General features: G+C 41.2%; 1 protein-coding gene across 2 annotated transcripts in view; it reads right to left on the bottom strand.

Annotated features, from left to right (window-relative positions):
- The window catches only part of ABHD12 (abhydrolase domain containing 12, lysophospholipase), a 99,033-nt gene extending 80,362 nt beyond the window's left edge, over positions 1-18,671 (bottom strand). For both annotated transcript variants that reach the window (XM_059134250.1, XM_059134251.1), the window contains exon 1: positions 18,331-18,671. In XM_059134250.1, the coding sequence (XP_058990233.1) occupies positions 18,331-18,521 (191 nt within the window). In that variant the 5' untranslated portion in view covers positions 18,522-18,671. The remainder of the gene's footprint in view (positions 1-18,330) is intronic.
- Positions 18,672-18,677: the final 6 nt, after the last annotated feature.

The following is an 18,677-nucleotide window of genomic DNA, read 5'->3' as shown; positions in this document are numbered from 1 at the left end:
GTATCAGATTGGATAAAAAAACAAAACCCATCTATATGTTGCCTCCAAGAAACTCATTTTAAGCCCGAAGACACCTCCAGATATAGAGTGAGGGGGTGGAAAAGAATTTACCATGCTAATGGACATAAGAAGAAAGCAGAAGTGGCAATCCTTATATCAGATCAATTAGATTTTAAGCCAAAGACTATAATAAGAGATGAGGAAGGACACTATATCATACTCAAAGGGTCTGTCCAACAAGAAGATCTAACAATTTTAAATATCTATGCCCCCAACGTGGGAGCAGCCAACTATATAAACCAATTAATAACAAAATCAAAGAAACACATCAACAATAATACAATAATAGTAGGGGACTTTAACACTCCCCTCACTGAAATGGACAGATCATCCAAGCAAAAGATCAGCAAGGAAATAAAGGCCTTAAACGACACACTGGACCAGATGGACATCACAGATATATTCAGAACATTTCATCCCAAAGCAACAGAATACACATTCTTCTCTAGTGCACATGGAACATTCTCCAGAATAGATCACATCCTCGGTCCTAAATCAGGACTCCACCAGTACCAAAGGACTGGGATCATTCCCTGCATATTTTCAGACCACAATGCTCTGAAGCTAGAACTCAACTACAAAAGGAAGTTTGGAAAGAACCCAAATACATGGAGACTAAAGAGTATCCTTCTAAAGAATGAATGGGTCAACCGGGAAATTAAAGAAGAATTGAAAAAAATCATGGAAACAAATGATAATGTAAATACAATGGTTCAAAATCTGTGGGACACAACAAAGGCAGTCGTGAGAGGAAAATATACAGCGGTACAAGCCTTTCTCAAGAAACAAGAAAGGTCTCAGGTACACAACCTAACCCTACACCTAAAGGAGCTGGAGAAAGAACAAGAAAGAAACCCTAAGCCCAGCAGGAGAAGAGAAATCATAAAGATCAGAGTAGAAATCAATGAAATAGAAACCAAAAAAATAATAGAACAAATCAACGAAACTAGGAGCTGGTTCTTTGAAAGAATTAATAAAATTGATAAACCCCTGGCCCGACTTATCAAAAAGAAAAGAGAAAGGACCCAAATAAATAAAATCATGAATGAAAGAGGAGAGATCACAACTAACACCAAAGAAATACAAACTATTATAAGAACATAGTATGAGTAACTCTACGCCAATAAATTTGACAATCTGGAGGAAATGGATGCATTCCTATAAACATATAAACTACCACAACTGAAGCAGGAAGAAACCGAAAGCCTGAACAGACCCATAACCAGTAAGGAGATTGAAACAGTCATTAAAAATCTCCAAACAAACAAAAGCCCAGGGCCAGACGGCTTCCCGGGGGAATTCTACCAAACATTTAAAGAAGAACTAATTCCTATTCTCCTGAAACTGTTCCAAAAAATAGAAATGGAAGGAAAACTTCCAAACTCATTTTATGAGGCCAGCATCACCTTGATCCCAAAACCAGACAAGGATCCCATTAAAAAAGAGAGCTATAGACCAATATCCTTGATGAACACAGATGCAAAAATACTCAACAAAATACTAGCCAATAGGATTCAACAGTACATTAAAAGGATTATTCACCACGACCAAGTGGGATTTATTCCAGGGCTGCAAGGTTGGTTCAACATCCGCAAATCAGTCAATGTGATACAACACATCAATAAAAGAAAGAACAAGAACCATATGATACTCTCAATAGATGCTGAAAAAGCATTTGACAAAGTACAGCATCCCTTCCTGATCAAAACTCTTCAAAGTGTAGGCTTAGAGGGCACATACCTCAATATCATCAAAGCCATCTATGAAAAACCCACCGCAAATATCATTCTCAATGGAGAAAAACTGAAAGCTTTTCCGCTAAGGTCAGGAACACGGCAGGGATGCCCGTTATCACCACTGCTATTCAACATAGTACTAGAGGTCCTAGCCTCAGCAATCAGACAACAAAAGGAAATTAAAGGCATCCAAATCAGCAAAGAAGAAGTCAAATTATCACTCTTTGCAGATGATATGATACTATATGTGGAAAACCCAAAAGACTCCACTCCAAAACTGCTAGAACTTATACAGGAATTCAGTAAAGTGTCAGGATATAAAATCAATGCACAGAAATCAGTTGCATTTCTCTACACCAACAGCAAGACAGAAGAAAGAGAAATTAAGGAGTCAATCCCACTTACAACTGCACCCCAAACCATAAGATACCTAGGAATAAACCTAACCAAAGAGGCACAGAATCTATACTCAGAAAACTAATAAGTACTCATGAAAGAAATTGAGGAAGACACAAAGAAATGGAAAAATGTTCCATGCTCCTGGATTGGAAGAATAAATATTGTGAAAATGTCTATGCTACCTAAAGCAATCTACACATTTAATGCAATTTCTATCAAAGTACCATCCATCTTTTTCAAAGAAATGGAACAAATAATTCTAAAATTTTTATGGAACCAGAAAAGACCTCGAATAGCCAAAGGGATATTGAAAAAGAAAGCCAACGTTGGTGGCATCACAATTCTGGACTTCAAGCTCTATTACAAAGCTGTCATCATCAAGACAGCATGGTACTGGCACAAAAACAGACACATAGATCAGTGGGACAGAATAGAGAGCCCAGAAATAGACCCTCAACTCTACGGTCAACTAATCTTCGACAAAGCAGGAAAGAATGTCCAATGGAAAAAAGACAGCCTCTTCAATAAATGGTGCTGGGAAAATTGGACAGCCACATGCAGAAAAATGAAATTGGACCATTTCCTTACACCACACACAAAAATAGACTCAAAATGGATGAAGGACCTCAATGTGCGAAAGGAATCCATCAAAATCCTTGAGGAGAACACAGGCAGCAACCTCTTCGACCTCAGCCGCAGCAACATCTTCCTAGGAACAACGCCAAAGGCAAGGGAAGCAAGGGCAAAAATGAACTATTGGGATTTTATCAAGATCAAAAGCTTTTGCACAGCAAAGGAAACAGTTAACAAAATCAAAAGACATCTGACAGAATGGGAGAAGATATTTGCAAACGACATATCAGAAAAACGACTAGTGTCCAGAATCTATAAAGAACTTAGCAAACTCAACACCCAAAGAACAAATAATCCAATCAAGAAATGGGCAGAGGACATGAACAGACATTTCTGCAAAGAAGACATCCAGATGGCCAACAGACACATGAAAAAGTGCTCCATATCACTCGGGATCAGTGAAATACAAATCAAAACCACAATGCGATACCACCTCACACCAGTCAGAATGGCTAGTATCTTATCTGGGGTTTTGCTCTTCCTGGCCCAGGACAAAACAGCACAAGTCTTGCATTTTTGATGACAGTAAGAGCTAATGCACAAATGGTAGGAAGGTATACATTGACAAAAATCAAGACAGGCTTTTCTTTTTTTCCTCTCTCTCTATATATTGCTGTTCTATCTTATCAACAGTGCAAGCATAGAAATTTTAAAAATTCTTTCTCATCATTAATAAAAATTAAACCGGGGGTGCCTGGGTGGCTCAGTGGGTTAAAGCCTCTGCCTTCGGCTCAGGTCATGATCCCAGGGTCCTGGGATCAGGCCCCGCATCGGGCTCTCTGCTCAGCAGGGAGCCTGCTTCCTCCTCTCTCTCTGCCTGTCTCTCTGCCTACTTGTGATCTCTCTGTCAAATAAATAAATTTTTAAAAAAATTTAAAAAAAAAATAAATAAAAATTAAACCGTCTCAAGGAAAATGTGGTATGTACATACAATGGAATATTATTCAGCCTTAAAAAGGAAGGAAATTGTGACATATATCACAATGTGGATGAACCTTGAAGACATTATACGAAGTGAAATAAGCCAGTCACAAAAAGACAAATATTCTAAGATTCCACTTCCATAAGAAACCTAGAGTAGTCATCAAGTTTAACAGTTGTTATCAGGAGCTGGGGGTGGGAGTGGGGAGTCACTGTTTAACGCGTACAGAGTTTCAGTGCTGGAAGATGAAAAGGTTCTAGAGACAGGGAGTAGTGATGCCTGCATAACTTGTGAATATGCTTCATGCCATGGAACTGTGCACTTAAAAATGGTAAATTGTTATGTATATTTTTCCACAATAAAAAATATTTCCAAGAGGCTATCTCAATTGGGAAATAAATATAGCTCCCTTTTTATCTAGCTGTTCACTCAAGAAGCACTGTTTGTCTAGCTCTAGATTACTTACCAATTAGAACAAGAAACTACCTGCTTTCCAAACCTATTTTCCTAGCAAAAAAAAAGGTATCCAAGAAAGTTCTGAAACCTGTGGCAATGCAAAGCAAAAATAAAAGAACTGAACATGTATTAGCAACATAGGTAATTTAGTATCTCAAAGAAACACATAAATATTGGGAAAACAAATTAACATGTAACAAAGGTGTCTCCTGTGAACTTTTAATTTAAAAGTAAAAGAAGACCCAGTGAGTAGAAAGAGAAAAGCATTATGCCACTTTATACTTGTATAGAGCTGATCTGATCTTGTTGCAATTTTAGTACAACTCAGTGAAGCAAGCAGGACAGATAATCCCCCCAGCATACAGACGTGGAAGGTAAGCTCGTCACTATTAAATAAGTTGCTCAAGGTAAGGCCTCAGTTAGGGAATGACTTCTGGTCCTTGGTCTGGAAGTCTGGTCCACTCTTCCTATTCAACTAAATCCTCATTTGGAATGAATAATAATACTGACCGATATCTAGAAAATCTTTAGAAAGAAAAATAGTAAAACTCAGGAGTGCCTGGGTGGCTCAGTGGGTTAAAGCCTCTGCCTTCAGCTCAGGTCATGATCCCAGGGTCCTGGGATTGAGCCCCGCATCGGGCTCTCTGCTCAGCTGGGACCCTGCTTCCCCTGTCCTCCCCTCTGCCTGCCTCTCTGCCTACTTGTGATCTCTGTCAAATAAATAAATAAAATCTTTTTTAAAATAATAAAATAAAATACTATCTTTTAAAAAATGGTAAAATTCAGTTCCCCTGGATTTTCTCCTTAGGGTTTCTGATCACCCAACTATGTTCAGAATCCCAAAGGCTGGTGACAGCCAAACCCACAGCAGTTCCTAGTGGTGGCAGGTACACAGGTGAGAATGAAAGCTGGGGAAAAAAATTTTCTTTCAAAATGTTCATGCGAAAGCTCTATAGCATTTGTTTTGTATCTTAAACAACTTTGAAATACAATTGATATGAATTGCAAATATTTAATGTGTGTAATTTTATCAGTTTTAACACATGTAAACACTTTTGAAACCATCACCCCAAGAGTTCATCTTGCCCCTTTTAACTCTTCCTTCTGCCCCTCTCTGGTCCCCGGTCCCCACCACAAACAGTCATAGATCTGCTGTCTGCAACTACAGGATAATTCCATATAAATGCCTATCTTTTGACTGGCTTCTTTCACTCAGCATAATTATTCTGAGATTCATTTGTTTATTTGTTCATTATTGTCTTAAAAAAAACTTTCATTTTTAAAGTTTTAGGTTCACAGCAAAACTGAGCAGAATGCACAGAGATTTAACATAGACCTCTGCCCTAAACACAGCCTCCCCTATAATCAACACCCAGCACTATACCCAGCATTTATTACAACTGATGAAACAATATTGACATATCTTTGCCACCCAGAATCCATTTACTTTAGGGTTCACTGTTGGTATTGTACATTCTAAGAGTTCGGACAAATAGATAATGACATGTTTCTACTGCAGTCATTTCACTGCCCCAAATATCCTCTATGGTCCAAGTTCATTCCTTTTGATTGCTGAGTAATATTCCACTGTGGGGCTATGCAACTTGCTTTTACATACATTTGGGTTTTGGATTGCTACCAGTTTTGTTTAAAGGTTTTATTTTTAAGTAATCTCTCCACCCAACATGGGGCTCAAACTTACAAGATTAAGAATCACATGTTCCACGGACTGAGCCAGCCAGGCACGCTGGATCATTTCTAGTTTCTGCCCATTACAGATTAAACTTATATGAACATTATTATTTTCATTTTCGATTTCTTTGATTTCTGTTTTGATCTTTATTATGTTTTTTTTTCTTTTTACTTTGGGTTTGATACGGGGAGTCTGCTTCTCTCTGAACTACTTTCTAATTTCCTCTTGGATTTCTTCCATGACCCATGGCTTATCCAAAAGTGTGATATTCACTTTTTGTTATTCATGTTTTATTCATGTTTAACACACATGTGTTATTCATGTGTTATTCATGTTTCAGGATTTTCCAGACATCTTGTTTTTACTGACTTCTAATTTGATTCCTTATGGTCAGAACAGACTTTGCATGGCTTAAATTATTTTAAAGTTCTTGAGACTTGTTTTATGGCCTATAATATGATCTGGTTTGATGTGCACTTGAGGAGAACAAGTATTTGCCTTTGTTGGACAGGCTGTCAAGCAAGTTGGTGGACAGTGTTGTTGAAGTCTATTACATAATTTTTTTTTTAAAGATTTTATTTATTTATTTGACACAGACAGCAACAGAGGGAATACAAGCAGGGGGAGAAGCAGGCTTCCTACTGAGCAGGAAGCCCAATGTGGGGCTTGATCCCAGGACCATGAGATCATGATCTGAGCTGAAGGCAGACACTTAACAACTGAGCCACCCAGGCACCCCAGTCTATTACATCCTTGCTGATTTTCTGTCTCCTACTTCTATCAGTTATTGAAATTTCTGGCTATAATCATGTATGTGTCTATTTTTCTCACAGTTCTATTTCTACTTTACAGATTTTTGAAGCTGTTAATTACACATGCAAATGTCCAAAGTTGTTATGTCCTCTTGATTAACTGATCTGTCATTATGAAATGATTTGCTTTAGCTCTCATAATATTCTGTGCTCTGAAATATACATTGATATTAATATAGCCACCCCTGCTACATTTTCTTTTATGACTTTCTTCATATAATTTTCTTATATATAGCTTACTTTCTATAGAAATACAGTATATAGGGGCGCCTGGGTGGCTCAGTGGATTAAGCCACTGCCTTCGGCTCAGGTCATGATCTCAGTGTCCTGGGATCGAGCCCCGCATCGGGCTCTTTGCTCAGCGGGAGCCTGCTTCTCTCTCTCTCTGCCTGACTCTCTGCCTACTTGTGATTTCTCTCTCTCTGTCAAATAAATAATAAATAAAATCTTTAAAAAAAAAAAAAAAAAAAGAAATACAGTATATAATACACATAGCATAGAAAATAGGTATTAATCAACTGTTTATTAGTAGGGCTTCTAGTTAACATAAGCTATCAGTAGCTTCTTTTCTATAATAGACATCATAAAGTCTCCACGACCCAGTTTTGTGGAGTCAAAAGTTATACACGTTTTTTTGACTGCATGGGACTGGGTTATCCCTAACCCCCCATGTTGATGCCATTCAAGGGGCGACTTGGTACATAAAATACATATGTAATATATAACATAGAAAGGTTTGCATAACATATATATTATCTCGTGTTCTCGGAGAATGAACAAAAGAGTAAAGCCAGGATTCATTCCCCAAGACTAATAGTTGGTTAAATTCTTCTTAGTTCACAAATAGAAACCTGAAGAACAGTCTTTAAAATCTTATTCGAACACAGTGAGTACTGGGGGTAATTTCACTCAACAGAATTGAAAAAGTTAAGGCCTTAATAAAATACACAAGAGCAGGCCACCTGGGTGGCTCAGTGGGTTAAAGCCTCTGCCTTTGGCTCAGGTCATGACCCCAGTGGGGAGCCTGCTTCCTCCTCTCTCTCTCTGCCTGCCTCTCTGCCTACTGTGATTTCTGTCTGTCAAATAAATAAATAAAATCTTAAAAAAAAAAAAAATACACAAGAGCAATCCATAAATGTCTCTTTGTTTCCGGAGAAGAAAACAAAAAATCATGAGGATGTTGGCAGAATTGTCCTGCTGTAAAAAGGCCTTATTCTCCTGCCAGGGATAAAAATATTTGACACTATAGTATAGCTTGTTCTCAGGTGCTTTACACACAATTGCTTTACCTAGTGTTCCAAAAAATAAAAAATAAAAATCAACTGTGTGCATTTTAAAGATCTTATTGGCTCCATTCAACAACTCCTAAATCAGGCAGCATTTAACCCAGATAGGAGCTTGGAGGAGCTATACAGAATGAAAGGCTTTTACAGGCAGAGAAGTGAGCAGGAATACGGACGTTACACTGGCCAAAAAAGCGGGTTGGTTATTGCCTGGTCACTTTACTTTAGGGGATGGCAGGGGTCTGTCAGGCAGATAACCTCACTAGTGCTGATCAAGCAATTCCTGAATGAGCGGTTTAAGATTCCACTTCTGGGAGAGCTGAAGCTATAATTAAGTTAGGTCTTGGTTTGGCCAGGTAGGGCTTAGCATAAGGGACTCCATTTGGGGCCTGTTGTCTTATGTTTAACACTATCTTGCTTTATTTTTCTTTATACCATTTTGCACCCCCTTTGAAATGTCACTGTATATATTTAAACACTACCTTTTTTGCTACCTTTCTCCTTCATGACAATGTAAGTTCTCTAAAGGCTGGGACCCATCTGGCTCTTGTGCAACATTTGGTCCGCATCCTCTTACACAAAATAGGCCTCAAAAAAATATTTATTAGATGAATGAAAGAACAAACATGCAAGCAATATTTCTGATATATGCCACACTGTTAACAATAATCATCCAGGGAAATTCCACTTTCTCGTTATCTTCTGTTTTAAACTTTTATTAAGAAATCTTTGTTACTGGGGTGCCTGGATGGGTCAGTCGTTGAGCGTCTGCCTTCGGCTCAGGTCATGATCCCAGGGTCCTGGGATCAAGCCCCACATTGGGCTCCCTGTTTGGCAGCGAGCCTTCTTCTACCTCTCCCACTCCCCCTGCTTGTGCTCCCTCTCTCGCTGTGTCTCTGTCAAGTGAATAAATAAAAATCTTAAAAAAAAAACAAGAAAGAAATTTTTATTACTTTTGTAATCAGAAAAAAATTTAAATGAGAGAGTAACAGAGGGAGAGAGAGGGTTCTTTAGGGGCTGTCTTTCACCATGGCAACCACCATCCCTGGAGATCCTTGCCTTGGAGCCTGCAGAATTTCCCTCACGCTTTCTCTTGAAGCCTGAGGCTGTCCAGGCAGGCTCCCAATCAGCCTACACTGGTTTAACAGTCCCTTCCTTCTAGAACCCTAAGCCAAATATCAAAACCTTCCCAAAAGTTCTGCCATGACATGGCTTGTTGAAGTGTGCTGAGTCCCCCAACTCTGAGGATTTCTTTTTTTTTTATATCTACAGAAACCTTGGTAAGCCAGGGAGGCACTGAGAGGATGCACTACAACCTGTCAAGGAAGTGAGAGCCTAAAAGATAAGATTCTGTGAAGATAACGTGGCACGCAAAAAAATGTCAGAATAACGAAAGACAAAAGTGAGACCAGACTAACCATCTCCAGCCATGCCTGTGTTTTGTCTTTACTATAGATATCATTAAAATACTTGAGTGTAAGAGCTGGTGGCTGCCACAAGTAAAAACTGACAGACAACAAACTCCATTGAACAGGTACGGTTTCCTTCCATCTTTATGTTTCCAGAGCCTAGCATGCATCTGACCAACAACCCAAGTATTGTAACCGTGTGCTGAATAAAACAATCTTTGGGCACCTGCCACTGACATGGCCATTTTCAGGTGGTGGCGAAATGATCCTCCAGGACCAAGGATGGCACAAATCAAGGATGAAAGAAGAAAATGTGGGAAGTCTCACTTGTACAAGAGAACAGTTAAAAGCCATATATGTCTCTTGAGCACTCATCAAGACTGCATCAAAATGACCCCTGCTCCAACCCTGAACATTCCTTTCCATTATGAATAGTTCAGTCAATATATCTAAACCTTGCATGGAGATCTCACAAGTCTGTACGAACTGAAAACAACTTGAACTTTCTTTTCTTATCCTAAACTTTAGGGCAATTTCTTTCAAACTTCAAGAAAAGATCCAAAAGTCTAGCATTCTGGAGATATGCTGTACTCCTTCAGTGACACCCCTTCCTTGCCTTCATCTTTGCAAAAATAAGTGTCTTATTCTTCTGAAACTACTCACACTGACACTCATTGACCTTCCCTTCTTTTTACCTTTTAGGACACTTCCATACCAGGTGAACAGAACACAGATACTAAGACAACTCAAGTCCACAAGCGCCATCTCAAGACAAATTTTATTTTAGAAACAGTTTTTTGTGTATTAGAGAAACCTGGAAAGTAAGGATTCTACCTGGGTCACACACAATCTCTCTATCTTGACCTCGGCTCACATTGCTCCTTTTCCTACCTCCACCTCCAACTGTTATCCCCTTGTCGTGAGGTTGTGTGCAGGAACCTTGTGGAGCCACTGCCCTTCCACTCAGGCCCCCACAACCAGGCAGCACTAAACTGTGTGGAAACATGTGTGGCTTCTCAGACGAGAGCTCACAGCTGAAATGACTTCCCATGGGAGCCATTTCTGAAACATTACATGTCCGAAAAAAAAAATGGACAGTCCCTGCTAGGTAGCATGATTGTTCACATTATTGTTTAGCAAATATGGTGGATCAGTCTGTTTAAGTCAAGGACAAAGAACTAGGACTGTCCAGGTGGAGAAGTGAAAGGGAAAGAAAGACCTGCAGCTCCTCTGGAAGTGTCCCCTCAGTGGACAACCATGCTTTTAATTCACAGAGAAAGTAGAAGCATGCAGAAGACAACTACCAACGTTTCCCCAACAAATCTAACCACCTCTCTGCACCTTCATGGCCCCGTTGGCCTGTCTTCATGTATGGGGACCCTCCACTTAGCCTTAAGGTGTTGGGTCCCAGAGACACCATGTCACCAGCATCTGCATGGCCAGTGTATGCCTACTGGACCATCCTACTGAGCAGAGCAATGAGCTCTAACAACAGCACTGGTCAGAAGCCTCTTCCCACCCCAGGGATCCCCCTTATTTTTGTTCCCTTTTATGGTAAAGCTCCTTAAAAAGCTATCTGCATTTCTTCTCTCCATCTCTCCCTTGAGCCACTCTATTAGGCTCTTATCCCCACCATTCCACCATTCCCATTCTTGTAAACCACTCATCTCCATGTCACCCAAGGCTTCTTCACCCAGCTGCCTTGACCCTTTCCTCCTACCACTCTTCCTAATCCATTCCCTTGCTCCCTCCAGGTCTCCTCCTCTTCTCCCAGCCCTTAACCACTGAGGACCTGGGGCCCAGCCCTGATTCCCCCCCACCCCACTGTGACTCTAAGTACCTTCTGCAGGCTAACGGTCAGAAGTCAACCTAACTCTCCCAAACTCTACTACTACTCTAGCTACTGCTAGGAGGAGGTCTCAATAAGCCCCAAACCAAGCTCATCACCCCCCAAAGCATTTGATCTTCCCACAACTGCCCCATCTCAGTGCATGGCAGCCCTTTGCCTCCCATCACTCAAAAGAAAACTGGTGAAACATCTCTGGCCATCCTTGCTCTCTCACACTCATCTATCTCCCAAGTCTTACTGACATCTCCTTCAAAACAGATCCACAATGCAGCACCTCTCCCCTCCACAACTACTGCCAGGCCAAGCCCCATCATCTGCTACCTGGAGGACTCCTAACTGGTTCTCCTGCTCCCTCTGGCCCTCCAGTCCCTCCAGTCTGTCCTTGTCACAGCTGTCAGAGTGACAAGGTAATGAACATCACAGCAAGGCATTCCTCCACTCTAAAGAGGCCAGTGGCTTCTATTCAAATGTCCTCTGTCAGAAAGGTCTCCTGCCACCTAAACCATGTACATATCACAGGTGCTCCTTACTGGCCTACTTATCTCCTTAACACCCCAAGCATGTGACGCACATCATACGCACTTGTTTGTTATTTGCCTCCCCTATAGAATGTAAAGTCCACAAGATGTGACCTGTACTTAATAGTATTAGTAGTAACCCTGGGGAGGGCCAAACTATAAGGTGCTATACTGATTGGGCACTGATCATATACCCAGCTCTTTTGTACATATGAGCTTCACTCCAATCCTATAGGGAAAGCATTTATATACCTACGTCACAGAGGAAGAAACAAACTCAAAAAGTTGAACAAGTCTCCCCAACCCACAAAACCTGGAAACACTTGCTTGGGGCTCCACATCTATGTGAGTGATATCCTACAAGATATCAAATGATACTACAACTAGAACCACACCCAAATAATGGATCTGTTGGCTAAATGGACATTTCAGGCAAAGTTTCCTACTACTGTTCTTCCCTGTGTCAGCATCTCCTCTCTTAACTGACCCTTCCCAACTGGCCTTCAGTTCAAGACAAAACAAATGACTTACCAACTCCCTGTGCTGAAAGAGTCCTCTGTCAAAGCACGAACCCACTTACACCCAAATTCTGCAGCATCATCTCTGGGAGAAGAGCACTGACTTAATCTGTCAGTATTCAAGATCATATTACAGTAAAAATTTTTCCTGTAGACTTCATTTTGTAAAGAAAAGTGTCCTAGTGGGAGGAGGAGGAGGATCATGAGTCTGGAAAGGCAGCCTGTCTCCACTGCTGTCAGCATAACCCTGACAAGATGACCCATCTTCTATGCCTCTTCCCAAGGCTACCTCCATGATAATGTCTTCAGGAGACTTTGATCTACTCAAAAATATCTCCCACACATAAGCAGTATCTATCTGCTTACCATACAAGAGACACTCCCTTGAGAAGGGAGAGTATGCACTGACTAAAAAGGAATGGGAAAGGAAGCAGAGATACAGGGCGCAAAATCCCACCAAAGAGGGAGACACCAGAGAAGTGCCAAATCTCAGGGTCCCAGGTCCAGTGCTGGAGTATGGCCTTGATAAGATAAATCGCAGTTGGAAAGAAATGAACTCAGCTGAGAGACCCAGCTGAAGTGCCATAAACAAATCCTGTTCCCTTGCTTGTCACAGTCCAGGCACACAATGTACTCTTCGAAAGTGGAAGAAGAAGGGGGACTGAAAAAAGTACATTTTAATGGCAAAAGCTAACTCAGAACACACTCTCACCTTCTCAGTGTATAAGGAAAGAAAAAAGAGATACCACGCAAAGCACCTTCTAAGGTGAGCTCAAGAATGATGCTGAAGGAAAGGGCTGTTAACCTCAGCACCTGCCTTTCTGGATTACAGTAAAGCCATCAGCAGCTGGATGAAGTCCCTTGCTTCGGGTCAAGGAGGAACCAAGGATGATGCCTCAGTTCCTCTGTATTTACATGCAAGGATCACTGGTTATGAAACCTCCCATTCATCCCAATGATCCCAATCACCTGCAGATCCACTGATGAGCTGGGAGTTGAAGGATAAAAACTAGTTCACTGAAACACACAGACCCATACATCTCAGTACCACCTTCCTAGGGTCCAAATTACATCACTCACACCATTAAGGCATATTCCAAAGAACTCCAGGGTTACTGACAAAAACAAAACAAAACAAACGAACAAACAAAACAAAACAAAACAAAAAAAAAAAACAGGAAAAGCCCACAAACTCCTTGTTTGCCAAAAATTACCAGATACTGCACAAAATTAATATCTAGTCCCTCCTTTCATGGAATGCAGGGTTAACACACAAGTTAAACATTTACCTTTAAAAACGATGAATCCAGAAATTTTTAAAAACAAAACAAAAAATGTTTTGTTCTATCTTACTCCAAAGTTATTGTTTTTATCTGAACTAGTTGCCAACGTTTACAAAGTCTGAGTACACACACACATACACACATCCTCTTCTTGAGATACCGGATGATCTGGCCATCTTAGGGCCACATTCCTGCCAGGTGCAGCAACAGAAGAGGTGCAGTAGCAGCTTTCAGATGGAAGATGTTCTCTCTACTTCTCCAGAGCCCTCAGCAGCATCTTGGTCTCCCAGAATTAATTAACAACAAAAAAATTTTATTGGGAAAAAAGATTTTTTTCCAAAGAAAAAATACTTCAGTGTATAACCATTTGCTAGTTTAAATAATCAAAGGGGAAAAAAGGAAAAAGAAAAATGTAAGCACACAAAATTAGGGAACAGGACAGTGATAACAGCCCCAGATACAGAGGAAAAAGCTGGATAAAACAGGCGATTTTCTATGGACATGTAAATCACCAAAACTAAGCCCAGAAAGAGATAGCAAATCTAAAAAAGCACCAGGCTTAGGTAATTTCACAGGGGAATTCCACCAAATTTAAAGAAACCGATAATTTCAAGAGTATTTAAACTAGCTAATGCAGAGAAAGCTTTGAATAAAGCTACGGAAAGCAATAAAGCAACCTGATAAAGAGTACATTAAGAAACAAAATTACAAACTAGTTTCACATATAACAATGTAAAATGACTAAGTAAAATATTAATAGCACCTGGCTACATATTAGCAGAGTTTTCACAGATGATTCAATAATATGATGATGATTCAATAACATAAAATCTGTTACTATAATCCATATCAACAAGTCAAGAAAGAACATCTAAATGATAATTTCACAGATGTTAAATGGCATTTCATAAAACTCAACAACCATCTTTGATAAAAAAAAAACAAAACAAATAGCAACAACACACCCCTTAGTAAAATAACTAGTGTGGCAAAAACACTAAAAGCATTCTCAGTAAAGTAAGGAACAAGACAAGAACCCACTAGCATTTCCAGTATTTAATCTTGTTTTGGAAATACAATGCAACCAAAAAAATGAAACAAGAGACATAAAAAGTAGAAAACATGGAATGAAATTCTTATTATTTGTGACTGATATGATATTATACCTGAAAATCCAAAAGAACCAACTGCAAACACTATTAGAAACAATATGATTACAGGGGTGCCTGGGTGGCTCAGTGGTTTAAAGCCTCTGCCTTCGGCTCAGGTCATGATCTCGGGGTCCTGGGATCGAGCCCCACATCGGGCTCTCTGCTCAGCAGGGAGCATGCTTCCTTCTCTCTCTCTGCCTGCCTTTCTGCCTACTTGTGATATCTGTCTGTCAAATAAATAAATAAAATCTTAAAAAAAAAAAAAACCACTATGATTACATAAGTTGCTGCTTGCAAAATTAATAAGTACAAAATTAATATGTAATTTAATAAAATTTCAGGGTGCCCTGGTGGCTCAGTCAGCTAAGCCTCTGCCTTCGGCTCAAGTTCTGATCCCAGCATCCTGGGATCAAGCCCTGCATCAGGCTCCCTGCTTAGGGGGGAGTCCGCTTCTCCTTCTGCCTGCTGCTCCCCCTACTTGTGCTCCCTCTAGTAAATAAATAAAATCTTTAAAAAAATTATTAAGTACAATAATAGAAATATGTAACATAAGAAAGGGTCCTATTTTCAACAACAAAAAAAGACAAATAACTAGGAATACACTTAAGAAATGTACAGGATTTTTAAACAAACATTTTATATGTAGATTTAATTTGGATTAAATTAGTAATAGACAATAAACTTAATTTTGATAAACATAAAAAAGTTTTGATAAATATAGCAATGAGGTTATATTATTTCAAGTTCCTATATGTTCCAGTTCCCAAGTTATACTCTTAAGTAGTTATGAATAAAATCATTTGTTAATTCTGAAATAGTTATGAATAAAATCATTTGTTTTAAAATATTCTAGTTCTCCATCCTACAAAGAAATGGAGGGAGGAGAGACAAATGATTCAAATGACAAATGATACTGTTTAAGAAGATGTGATGGAGGGGTGCCTGGGTGGCTCAGTGGGTTAAAGCCTCTGCTTTAGGCTCAGGTCATGGTCCCGGTATCCTGGGATCCAGTCCCGCGTCGGGCTCTCTGCTTGGGGGGGAGCCTGCTTCCCTTCCTCTCTCTCTGCCTGCCTCTCTGCCTGTTTGTGATCTCTGTCTGTCAAATAAATGAATAAAATCTTTAAAAAAAAAAAGAAGAAGAAGAAGAAGATGTGATGGATACATCAAGGTTCATTATATTGTCTCCCCTACTTTTGAATATTTGAAAATGTGCACAATAGGACTCAAAGAAAAGGCAGATAATGAGACCCAAAGGTAAGCAACAGGCTTATAAAAACACACAAAAATTGCCAGCTAACAATTAGAAATGCAAATTAAAGTTACAAACAGGATGTCATTTTCATCAATCAAATAGAAAAAAGATAAAAAATATTTGGTAACATTCAGCATTGGGGGGAAGAGAGGCAACTGACACAGCTGGGGAAAGTATCCATTGGTACACTGGAGGGCACTTTGGCCTCACCTTTCAAAATTATAAACACACACTCCTTGGCCCAGCAATTCCACTTCTTGGGAATTTACACAACAGATAATTAAATCAAGTATTTTCTGCCACCTACAATAGCCATACACTAGAGATAGAAACGTGGAGGAAACAATGCCCCTGCTCTCATAGGGCTTCCATTCTTGTAGGGAGGAGACAGCCAATAAAGCAAGTTAAGTACACAGACAATTGTAAGGTCGAGGCAGGTTAAGTGTGATGAAAAAAGAAAACAGAATAAGGGCATTGGGAATGGCAAGAAGTCTATTTTGCATAGGCTGGTCTCTCAGAGAGGGAGGGCCTCTCTGAGGACAGAAGGATGTGACAGCTGGGCAGAGACCTGGGTGAGGAAGAAAACAAAGCAGAATCATGTCCAGGAGAACATTCCAAGAAGGGAAGGAAGCCACGGGCTAACATGCAAACTTGGCTTTCCTGCCCTCTGCTTTACTTTTTATTCCCTAACAGTCTTTCGTTCCTCCAAAGAATATGAGCACCTCTTGAATGTCTCTCTTTGTCCCAATACAAAAATGAAAATAAGCATACCCTTTTAATACAGTACATCTTTCAAGGAAGGTACCAGGCCAGCACTGTTTCCCCAAACACTCTTGGGCTTAACAATTTCATTTCTTCAAAGGAAGAATTCCCAAACTTAGCTCGGTGTAATGCCAAACCTGTTAACAAAAGTACACTAAAGCTATTTATGAGTTTTTAATGCAGATAAACCTTTCCACAAAAAAAAAAAAAAGAGGACAAATTAGATTCACAAAAGATACTGACCTGCTACTAGATAACTTTGCACACACACAAAAAAAACAAAAACAAAAACAAAAAAACTGTCAGTCCCTGCCCTTCTGGCAAGAATGTAAACCACTGACTTAGAGGAGACTGCATTTTAATTTCATAACCTTTTAAGCAATGAATTTGAAATGCTGAAATGTCTATTTGGGTAAATATTTCTATAATATAAATATTCCGATAAATAAAAATATTTATCGGAATATTTATATTTTTATTTATCCAAATATTCATATTTTCAATTTCGTGATCTTTTAGGCAATGAAACTGATATTTTTAGAGACTATTTTGATAAATATTTGACACTGAAGTGGCCAGTGTCAATTAAGGGCATTCCAGTTGACCCCAAAAGAAAGAACTCTGTAACACCTGAGAACATTACATAGTAACTTGTTCAAAACCGTGAAACATCCAGACTTCACACTTGCCATGAATGATACCTTCTATAACCAGCCAGATTACGAAACTAGCATACGAGAGCTTTGTCCCTGTGAAATACACTATCTTAATTCTGAAATCAGCTTCACCTGGATTCAATGCATTACCTGCATTCATCTCCTACTCAGAGGGAGAAAGCAAAAAACTAGGACTTCCAGACTCTACGGAAATTCCTAAGGAGACAACTCAGTCCAAATTTCAAGCACCTGCACAACCAACGACAGTTTTCCCTACAACCGCTGGCTATGCGGTGTCCCCCTGGGCACAGCGCATTTAACCTTCCCCCAAACGTCCAGCAGTTGTGAGCAGAGAAAGCCACTTCTGACGACGAGCTACGCGAGAAAAATGACCAGAGAAACCGAAAACAGGTAAGCTTCCGCACAAGCCAGCCCAGCACGAGGGGCGCTCGGTTTTGAGTTCTATGCAGATCTGAGGCGAAGAGCCCCAACGCTTACAGGCTCAGGAGCCTGCGCTTCTGCGTCTCATCTACGTGCCGGCGGCCGGGAGCCTCACAGGGGACGCCCCCCGCCCCCGCTCTCCTCTATTCTCCCACGCGGGGTCGTGACTGCCCGCTGCTCCCAGCCCTTGGAGGAGACACTGGTCCAGCCCGTCGCGGACACGGGGCTGAGCTCCGCGGAGGGCCAGAAAAGGACACCCGGGGAGGGAGGGGGCCGTCGGAGTGCTCCCGCAGGCAGATACCTTGGGGAAAGGATGCCCACGGGCTGCACCCGCGGGCCAGGCGAGGGGAAAGGATGGAGGAGAATCGGAAGAGGACACCGGAGTGTGGAAGGGAGACGTGGGGCGCTCCTGCAGGCAAGAAACTTATGGAGGGCCGAGAGGATCCAGGTCTGCTTGCGCGCCAGGTAGGGGGCCTCGCCCCTGCGCCGCGCCTCACCTGCCCAGAGCCCGCTTCATGCCCGCGTCCGCGGCGCAGCGCGGCTCTGCCGGCCTCTTGCCCGCCAGGCGCAGGTTCTGCTTCAGGCGGCAGTCGGCGTCCAGCGCCGCGGCGGCCGAGCCAGAGGAGGACGAGCCCGAGGCGGCGCAGCGCTCATGCTCCAAGGCGACGGGATCGGTCCGCTTCCTCATCCCGCGGCGGACACGGCCGGCCGCCGGCGGCGTCCGCAGACCTCGCCCGCCCGCGCTGCAGTCACCGCTACTCACGGGAACCCCGGCCGCCGGGAGCCCGCACCCCCTCGCATCCCAGCCCCAGGCCGCGGCGCCAGCCTCTACTGACCGGCGCCT

Source organism: Mustela lutreola, chromosome 9, assembly GCF_030435805.1.
Source record: "Mustela lutreola isolate mMusLut2 chromosome 9, mMusLut2.pri, whole genome shotgun sequence".
In the NCBI taxonomy this organism is placed as follows: domain Eukaryota; kingdom Metazoa; phylum Chordata; class Mammalia; order Carnivora; family Mustelidae; genus Mustela; species Mustela lutreola.
The sequence above is the reverse complement of the archived record's forward strand: the minus strand, read 5'-3'. Positions and strand labels throughout refer to the sequence as shown.